Source organism: Takifugu rubripes, chromosome 20, assembly GCF_901000725.2.
Source record: "Takifugu rubripes chromosome 20, fTakRub1.2, whole genome shotgun sequence".
NCBI classification, from domain to species: domain Eukaryota; kingdom Metazoa; phylum Chordata; class Actinopteri; order Tetraodontiformes; family Tetraodontidae; genus Takifugu; species Takifugu rubripes.
Window position 1 is genome coordinate 6438359 of NC_042304.1, and position 10423 is coordinate 6448781.

The 10423-nt window shown below is 48.7% G+C and overlaps 1 protein-coding gene across 1 annotated transcript in view; it reads left to right on the forward strand.

The window, feature by feature from the left end:
• yjefn3 (YjeF N-terminal domain containing 3) overlaps positions 1–7244 on the forward strand; it is a 28587-nt gene extending 21343 nt beyond the window's left edge. The window contains exons 3-6 of the mRNA XM_003974012.3: positions 1229–1339; positions 3485–3598; positions 4713–4863; positions 5018–7244. Coding sequence (XP_003974061.1) covers positions 1229–1339; positions 3485–3598; positions 4713–4863; positions 5018–5214 — 573 coding nt within the window. The 3' untranslated portion in view covers positions 5215–7244. The remainder of the gene's footprint in view (positions 1–1228; positions 1340–3484; positions 3599–4712; positions 4864–5017) is intronic.
• Positions 7245–10423: the final 3179 nt, after the last annotated feature.

Sequence of the window (10423 nt, forward strand, 5' to 3'; positions counted from 1 at the left end):
CCGTTGTTGCGTTTCCGTTTGCTCGGACCGGGGGCCATTTGCTAAGGTTAGTTTTTTAAAGAAAGCTCTGTGACCTTTCGCGCTAGCGTAGCTTTGACCTCCGTTGACCTGCTGCCCGTGCAGCCGCCCTTGTTTACAAACTCTGTGGGGCCTGTTTCCTCCTCGGTCCGATAAGGAAGGAACGCCCCCCCTTCATTTATTGACTGAATGTTTCATCCATCAACAGCAGCATTTCCCACCTTTACACATCTAAAGTTAGCTTCTTGTCCATGTACAGCTCCAACTATTTCTCCTGAATTTTCATGTAAATAAGCCCCTGGCTGTTTGAGCGAAGCCACAAATGAGGACTGAAATAGTCAAAACATGTGACTTTATCATAACTACCTACAATTATGGCAAACACACTTAATCAGGAGGCACTAAAGTAGAAACGTAGCGATGCAGGCGCTAAAATAAGGGCCTCTTAATGAATGTAATTTCCCGTATTAAGTATCCATCATGGATCCTTGTGTTCTCCATTAACACATTGTTCTGTAAATCTTTGCAGCTGTTGCCAACGGCGACAGAAAGCTTGCGGCCGATGATGTCATTACTGTAAACTGCGTGAGGCCGGCGTTCCAGAGGTTGGTGAGAACCGTCCCGCTCACGTGGGGTTCCTCCGCTGAGATGATGCAGCGCTCCTCAAACCCATAATCTCTCCTGCTGAATGTAAAGCAGCCTCAGGGGATTTCAGTCACGACAAGGATGCAAACACACACACACACACACACACACACACACACACATGCGTGTGCTGCTGTCTGCCGCGCTCAAGAAGGTGTGGGCTGATTTATTAAGGGGAGGGGGGGTAAAACCGGGCCAATAAACACTGGTGGATGCCAGCAGCTGTGAACATAAGCACTCACAGTCAGGGCCGCTGGGGGGTTTTTCCATTGCTGTCGGGGTCGGAATGATGGGACCGGACCTCTGAGACGGACGACACAATGGTGCCCGTGTCATTTCCACCCTGTCCAGCAGACACACTAACTAACTGCTGTGGTTCAGAGCGGGTCCGTGGGGAGAAATACCCATGTCAATCTTCCTGTCTTGTTTTCTTTTCTCTCCGTCCCGTCCCTTTTTTCTCCGTCCCGTCCCTTTTTTCTCTGTCCCGTCCCTTTTCTCTCCGTCCCGTCCCTTTTCTTTCCATCCCGTCCCTTTTCTCTCCGCCCCCCCTCCCCCTCTCCACCAGGCCTACCCGCTCAGCTCACTGGGGAAGAAGCAGCCGACCGTCCTGGTGATCTGTGGCCCAGAACAGAACGGCTCCATCGGGCTGGTGTGCGCCCGACACCTCCGCATGTTTGTGAGTGAACTAAAGTGCAACACTCATGTCTGACCCGCCAGCACCAGAACTATCAGAACTACCCTGATATTTACGCCACGACCTGCTCCAGGCCGGAATATCTGCTAGTTACATCATAACTAAGAGCTCACGAACACCAGGGCTCTTCTGGTTGTCCACAGTGGTTGCTATGCCAACCAGCAGCCCTTTTGCAAGCTGACCAGATGTTGCCAGACCAAAAAAATGCTCTCCAAGAGTCCGTTTGGGGACTCAGACCTGCGCAAAGCCGACAAATGAAGGAACCTCCATGAATACAAAGAGGAGAAGTGACCGCTTGCTCCTCGTTGCCGCCTCTCCTCGTTAGCATTCCTGTCCGACCTCAGGCCGTGACTCACCAGTGTGGGTGTCTGGATGAAGTCCTCCCGGTCCAGGGGGGCACGCTGCCACCTTCATTCTGTAATTAACCCTTGACTCCCCACCCTCCAACTTCCACATCAGGGGGCCCCTCAGGGCCGACTGGCAGACATTTGCTCCCATTGTTCCGCCTGAAAAGCTGCCTCATCAAAGAAGGTCGTTAAAAATGTTGTTCTTCCTACTTCTGTAAGTTGCATCCTGGTATTCTGTTGAAGAAGAGACAATGAGACCTGCAGACCTTCACTAAATAAACTGATCAGCTCGGAATGAAGATCGATGATGCTGGATATGAATGAGAACAGAGCTGAGGGGACACTGGATGGATGGATGGATGATGGATGGATGGATGATGATGGATGGATGGATGGATGATGGATGGATGGATGGATGGATGATGGATGGATGGATGATGGATGGATGATGGATGGATGATGGATGGATGGATGATGGATGGATGGATGGATGGATGGATGGATGATGGATGGATGGACGATGGATGGATGATGGATGATGGATGGATGGATGGATGGATGAGAAGCCCCTGAGCAGCAGCATTAACTGGATGTTACCTGATGCCTGATAGAGCAAAATTCTCCCATCAAACAGTAACCATGGCGACCGGGGGGGGGGGGGGGGGGGGGTGTCAGGAGGGTTCAACACCTTGAGGATCTAAAGATGTTTGTGGACCAAACCAAAGGAAGAGCATATCAACATCTGCTCATGCTCATCAGCTGTAAAAACAATGGTGAACCACTACCCCCCCCCCCCCCCCCCACTATGAGACACAGTCTGCTGCTTATTGTGTGATTTATCACCATATAAGACAGGACAACCAGTCTCCAGCCCCCCCTCCCCCCAGACAGCCATGACATCACGCCGTCGTTCCTCCCGTTAAAGCCGCCGCCGTCCTCGGCCACGCGATGAGGTCATCAGCGTCACGTCTGGCCCTCGGGGTCACGCGCTGGCCCGAGGTGTTCTGCAGGATCCATTCCCTCCCCTGCACGCGGGCCCACGTGGCCGAGTCCTCCGGTTTTATTGGGCTGGAACCATCATATATGTGTTTCACCATATGTGTTCAGATTTACTACGCAGTCGAAATAAAACCACATAAGATGGATCTTGTTTCTGCCGTTTGTCACTTTAATCTTTTCGCCGTCTGAAGCGCTTCTCTTCCACTGCGGCTCGGTCACGGGAGGACCTATTTCTGGATCCTCCCGTGCGTGCGTGACGTGTTCTGGAAATCATGCACGGATACACGTGAGACGCACGAGCAGGGCCCAGCACCTGACGGGACGCTGGGCTTGTGATCACGCGCGATGCGTCTCAGGTCCGGCCAGCCTTGCGTCTTTGGATGTGCTGACGTCAGGCCAGCGCGCAGGGGGCGTGCGTGGGTCAGGGTCGCATCATTACTGACGAAAATCGTGGAAGGAAAATCAGACGAGAGTCGACATTTCAAATAGATGGAGGAAATGGTGTTTACTTTAGATTTTAGATCTGATCAGGGGTCAGATGGCAAAAACACGCTGTTTGCTTTAAATGTGTATGTGTGTGTGTGTGTGGGGGGGGGGGGGGGTTGCGTGACACGTGGAGGCCTCCTCTGAAATCAGCTCCGTTGCGTCCCTCAGCTCACCCCAGGAGCTTTTAAGCTAAATTTTTACCCTCGTGATCAGCCAAACATTTTTTTAAAAGCATCACTCAGTGTGAAACGTTGGCCCGTGCACCCTCACGCAGCCTGTGCGTGTCTCCGCGCAGGAATACGAGCCCACCATCTACCTCCCGAAGCGCTCCACGCAGAGCCTCCACCAGGACTTCACGGTCCAGTGTGAGAAGATGGACATCCCCTTCCTTTCTTATCTCCCCACCGAGGTCAGTGATCCGCACCCTTGTGTCTTAAAGTCTAAAATAATATAATAATATAATAAATATGGTTCCCTCCATTTCAAAGGAAGGATCGATTGCGCCATAAGCAATAGTTTATTTTTATAGGATGGCAAAGGACCAGTCCTGAATCACTATCTAGATCGTTGTTTTTATTATATTATATTATATTATATTATATTATATTATATTATATTATATTATATTATATTATATTATATTATATTATATTGAAATGTCTTGGACTGGGTTCATATTCCATAGTCATAAAATATTAACCTGCCTTCATCATACTATTTTAAACAAACCTGCCTTTGCTGGTTAGGTGAGTTAGTTATGAAGTGCTTGTCGTCCTGGCAACGTGCTGTTCTCTGTTGAACACATCATCCCTGTTGGGCAGAAATATAGTGAGCAACATTGTGATATTTCAGGAAAGCAAAACAAGGCCCGTGTTTGGGTTTTTTACTGCAGGATGCTGAAGCTGTGTTTTCATATCTCGGAAGTGATTTACGAGACGCAACGAGTACGGGAATGAGGTTTTCCCCCTGAAAGTGACAACATGTCATTTGTTGAGGCTGCAAAAACAAACCTAAATCTCTTTTTATTATTGTCTCGTGACCAGTCAGGAGCCTCGACTGGGGCCAGTACCCTGCGGGCTCCGCTGCTCCTGTGACGGTCGCTACGGCGACTTTTATAGCTGATGGTGTTTTGTTAATGTACCAGTTACCCTCAGTTTCCACTCCTCTTTAACTTGAGATGATGATGATGATGATGATGATGATGGGCTGCCTGTGGCTTGGGCGGATGGATACCGGTGTGGTCTGCCCCTTCACATCTGAACCTTTGCACGAGATCACGTGTGGATTGCGTAAGCCGCTCCGATCTCAGCTGCAGCGCGGCATCAGACCACCGGGGAACGTCAACGCCTCCTGGCTCGTGGCCACGGCTCCACGTGAACCCTCCCCGCGGCTTTCAAGCTTTTGTTTGCTTTCCAATGCTGCAATCCATTAAACGTTTTTTATGGACCGCTGGAGGACCGCAGGCTTCGGTGAATCACGACGGCGGCGAGGGTTTCACGCTGATGTCCTCCTGCTCTGCTCAGGTCCAGCTCATAAACGACGCCTACAACCTCCTGATTGATGCCATGCTGGGCCCGGAGGCGGACTGTTCCAACATTAAGGAGCCCTACTCTGGAATTCTGGTCACCCTGAAGCAAGTCAACGTCCCCATCGTCAGCGTGGACGTGCCCTCAGGTAAGCGCTCGCCTGGGAGACACCATATGATGGATTAGCATCCAGGCTCCCTCTGTCAGGTGTTCCAGGCCTGCAGGATGGAGGAGGAGGAGGAGAAACCTCAGATCTCCACCCGCGTCCTCACGCCCCGTGTTTTCTTTCCTGTCTTCCATAGGTTGGGACGCCGAGGAGCCGAGCCAGGGCGGGATCAGCCCAGATGTTCTTATCTCGCTCACGGCTCCGAAAAAGTGCGCCATGAGTTTCTCAGGGAAGCATTTCTTGGCCGGACGCTTCCTGCCCTATGACATTCAGAAAAAATATGAGCTCAACATCCCAGAATACCCCGGAACAGACTGCACCATTGAGCTGTAACACACGGAAAGGCAGGAAGCCGGCGCGGCCTCTCCTCACTGCAGAACACGTGCAGTTAAGCAATTCTCCTGTTTTGGGTATTTTTTTTATGGTTTCTAGTTCTTTATCGTGATTTAACGTTGATGCCTGAGTTGTGACGACTAAACCAAACGTGCTGCTTAGCGACGGTCTGTAGAATCCGTGATCGTGTCTTTTTAAGGAACGGCATGAGTGGGTTTCGCATCAGTCTAGTTGGAAATGGTGTAGAAACAGGTGATCCTTTATAGGTACAGAGAGAGATGAACCTTTTTGCTCCTCCTCCCTCACATTAAACTACTCGCGTCTGTTGCTAAGAACTTCTGGCTTCGGGTGTCTGTTGTGTCCTCGTTTTGTTGCGACAGCCTCACCTGCGCCGTCCTGTCCATTCCTAAGCTATCCCGGAGGACCCAGGCAGCTCCTGTTGTCCAATAAAAAGGATCCTTTTGAAAGGATGGCTCGCTTTCTGCTGCTTTGTTGTCTTTGACTCGGCGCTGCGCTGCCTGCGAAGCCGTATTTCACATCAAGCGTGACTAATGCAACTATAAAACGGGGATACAGTATGTAATGTTAAAGAGAACAGCCCGTAAATCACCGGGCCGCGAATAATAACAGAGCGGTTCTGCAGCCGCTGCAGCAAAACGCGCCGCGTCCAACCTGCTCTGCAAGAGGCAGACAAAGTTAACAAGTGGCTGTTTTATAGAACGAAGACTTTAGCAGCTGTCTGTTCTGGGTCACTGGAGTGAAGTAAAGGGGGAAAAAGACTAAACTAGCAGGCTGTTATTCTTCAACATGTCTGAACGAGTCTGGTGAATAAAATTCTGTCAGCACACACCTTAGAGTAAAGCTAAGCTAATGCTAGCTAATGCCGACCAAGCGGTGAATTAGACATTAGACATAAAATTCTGTCAGCACATACCTTAGAGTAAAGCTAAGCTAATGCTAGCTAATGCCGACCAAGCGGTGAATTAGACGGACATGAATACTTTGCGCTGATTGACTGTTCAACTTTATTTACGCAGCATCTTTAACAATCTAGATTGTCTCAAGTTGTTGCTAAAATCCGAAGTCTGATCCCTGAACAAGCTACACTAGCAGGAAAAACTTATAACAGGAGGAAACCTTGAGAAGGGACCAGGCTCACATGGGGGGACCCTCCTGCTGGGTACAAGGGGGGTGGGGGAGCGAGGACAGAAAGAGAAGAACAGACATACGGCAGACATATGTCATTCTGAAGACGTAGAGGTAAAACTGACAGGTGTGTAGGGTCAGAGGTCACCTGAGGTCAGAGAGACCTGTAGATGGGGAGGGAGAGAAACTGAAGATAATGCAATTACATGCTGATGCTATACAGTTTGACTTGTTTCCTTCTTGTCTTTAGCCTGCAAAAGGAATTTGAGGTTTCAGTAGTGTTAATCCTTAAATGACTTCACACTGTCTGAGTGGTACGCTCACATGATCCACAGATTTAGTGAATAAGCCAATAAACTGACTTTTAAAGGTAATTGCAGATTAACTTCCTTAACCTCTGTAGCATTTCAGCTCATTAGTCGGCCGTCTGAGCTGCAGTTTTATTGCTCTGCCTCTCTTATTGCTGCTGTGGCAACATTTAAATGCAGCTGTTTCCATTGAAAAATACCAACGACTTCACCAAACAAGAGCTGGAGGACAGAGCCAGGCTTATTGGGCAATTCAGGACAAACCGATGACGCACACGGCCACAAAATACACTTCCCTCTTAACTTCAAGCAGTTTTCATTTATCTCGAAGGCAAACATACCTCCACCAGAGACTTACAAGTCCAAAAGAGCTGCATGGCAGAGACGAGCGGCTGTCGTCCATGATGAAGAAACACATTAAATCAGTCAAAAAGGTTTGCCTATGTTCGACACACACTTACCAACATCGCTTTTGTGCATTTTTGTAAGTTCTAGAATTGATTTAAATGTGAAAACACACGCCTCGACTGTAATATGTGTTCATTTACAAACAATAAAATAATGCCCGAGTGAAAATGTCGGTCTTTTTATTTTAATACCTGCGTGAGACGCTAGGTGGCAGTATACTGAAGTCTCCTTCACCTTAACCTTGGCTTCATAAGAAAAACTACCCAGTGGATCTCTGCATGTGTGAAGAGTAACAACTGCTGCCTTAATTGTCCTAACTCCAGATGACCTGCATGTGTAAATACAGCTGGAGATCCTCCACAGATGAAGAGATCTGAAAGGCCCTGGTCCACTAAAGCAGTTCATCGGATCCAGAGGATGCAGTTGGTGACGTTCCCCTGAGTGCTTCATGTGTGAAAAGACAAATGTGGAGCCAATAACCCTCAGACTGAACCCTCAATCGTTCTCAGATTCTCACACGCATCCGTGAAAGAATTCTGAGAGAGATCGGCTCTTAAATGTCCGCGTTTAACCGCGACCAGATGTTGATTTGGCCCTTCAGGAGGCTGCACCTCACATGTCCCCAGACCACTGTCACCGTGTCATTAATGCCCAGGCCACACAGAGAGGCGATACAGACGCGTTGGTTCCAATCAGTTTTGATGAGCACAGACTCCTACTTCTGTTTACTGGTTCCCACCTGGATTTGATTTGGCCATAAACAAGTGTGAGGCGGCTACAATCAGCTGTGGAGGGGAGGCTTCTCGCTACGGACCTCAAAGATTCAAGCTCCAGTGAGAATGACTAAGCGAGAGCGCTGCTGTTTACAGATGAGGTAGTGCACATTTATACAAAGCAGGAGCATCTTTGAATGCTAATCCACTAATGCCTCTATGCGTGCGCGCGTGTGTGTCTGTGTGTGTGTGTGTGTGTGAGATCACTATGTCAACCCAAGTCAGAGAGAAGGAATGTTGATCTGTTTTTCTGGTGTGCCGGTGTTAAATCTGTCAAACAGGACTGACGCAGGCTGCACAACTGCACTGGTGCGTCTTGTTTTTCATGAGCGTCCAGCTCGTATCAGGAGCTTCATCTCGCCACCGCCGCCCTATTGTTCATGCCCGGTATGAGCGCTGGCGCGAGCGTTGATGGGTCTGGACCGACGGTGGCATTCGAAGGAGTCCGAGGGTCGGAAGGTGACAGGTCTAACAGGCTACAACACGTGGAGCAGAAATCTGATCATTCTTTGTGTCTGACATGTGGAATAAATGTTAGGACTTTCCTATTATGGATACTTGTCTACTGACTATTGTCTAGAGTTGTTACTAAGGAGAGTCCATATATCAGTCGTCACTTAAAATTCTGCGCAGGTATAATTTTGGGCTCCATCCCACATCTGGATTTGCAAGGGAATATGATAACTTTATGGTTATTTCCTTGAAATCTGTCCATTAGTCTTCGCAAACCCCACTTGCAAACCAGCCTGTTGACGTGACAGGGTGATAACTCAGTTTACAGATGATGCACTGATGACAAACAGAGTAAACCTGATTCAGGATCAGCTCAGGTTTGCTCGCAGAATGTAAGCAGGTCTTGGACAATCGCTGAGACAGGACCAGCGATTAGCTCCTGAGTTGCATCAAGGTCAAAAAGGGCCCAGAAATCCAGATAGAAGCAAACAGTTAAACAATTCAGGTCAGAAACAGAAGGTTAGTAGTGTTAATCCAGATCAGGACACACACACACACACACGCGCACGGTGGGGTGGATTTCTACAGGCTGAAGAAGCAGACAGGTGAGACATAAACAGTGTGATCCTGAAGGATTTTTGTGAAAGGTGTTTGTCTTCCAGCTAAACATGCAGGTTGTAGAATCACATCGTCTAGAAGTGCAAACATGTTCCTGAGAGGGCTCCACAGACTAGAGCTCATCGGAAGCTCATGAGTGGAAGACAGGAGGACTCAAGCATATATCTAACGGGGCTTTACCACTAGTGTCTCCTGGATCAGGTGCCAGTACCTGGGACAGGTGAGTTCCATGTGAGCTGACAGATATGTGACTGCAGACAGATGGAGCGACCGACACCGTGGTCCAACCAGGAGGTGCCCACATATCTGTGCTGGGTGGCTGAGGAGAGAACCCAGGGGGAGACGATCGATCGCTCAATCAATCAATCAATCAATCAATCAATCAATCAATCAATCAATCAATCAATCAATCAATCAATCTTTATTTATATAGCGTCTGTTACAATCAGAATTGTTTCTAGGTGCTTTCCAGAATCCCAGGGCCTGACCCCAGACAAGCAACAGTGGCAGGAAAAACTCCCCCCAACAGGAAGAAACCTTGAGCAGGACCAGGCTCATGTAGGGGGACCCTCCTGCTGATGGGGGGGCTGGGTAGAGAGGGTGGAGAGGGGGGAGGACAGGTAGAGGAGAGAATCAGGGAAATACATTAATTATAACAAGCTGTCAGTATAAGAGCTGAGTGGGTCAGTGGGGTCAGAGGTCAGAGGTCAGCAGGTCAGCGCACAGCTATGAAGTCGACGATAACTGATGATGGATGAAGAGAGAGGGGGGTGTTAACAAGCTGTCAAGAAAAAAAGAGCCGCCCTTGCTGGGATAAATGGGTTCTAATGAATTCATATTAATCTGAGGCTTCCTGAGATTAATCTGAGGGTTTAACAGTCCTCCTTCACAGTAGGAAGAATTCATTAGTATGGTAAAACTCATTAATGAGTGATCTCATCTCATATATTTTGCTTGATAAAAGAATTAACAAATGATCAAATGAAAGAAATCCAAATTCCCTTCCCCCCACCTGTAAATCTTTTGAGATCCGTCCGGAATTTGACGGGAGAAAAGCCTTTTTGTTGTTGCCCCGGAGTGCGACTGGAGTGTGTTTCCAGGAGGTGCATTCATTTAGAAAAGTGCTCTGACGCCTCTGCCAGGGACATTTGTAAAAGACATGAATGTACACCGCATTTCTTTCACTTTAGATCATTTGTGTTTTTACAACCGTTGTCCCTAAATTGCAACAAATCACATCCTGCGAAGCGGCCAAGGTACATTACACCTCACCGGGACGCCTCGCTTGGGTGCTGCGAGGACTGTTTCCTGAATGGCGAGCGGCATGACGACACTTCCCCTCTTTGGCACCGTGACGCTTCGCAATCAGCGACTGTTAAAATGTTACAGAACCAAAGCAGGAGCGGAGCAGAGGCAGGATAATCTGGCAGTGTCAGATGGGTTTAAGGTAAAATGGGGCGGGGGGGGCTGACACTGCGCAGAGGGTGACTGAAGCCAGTTTAA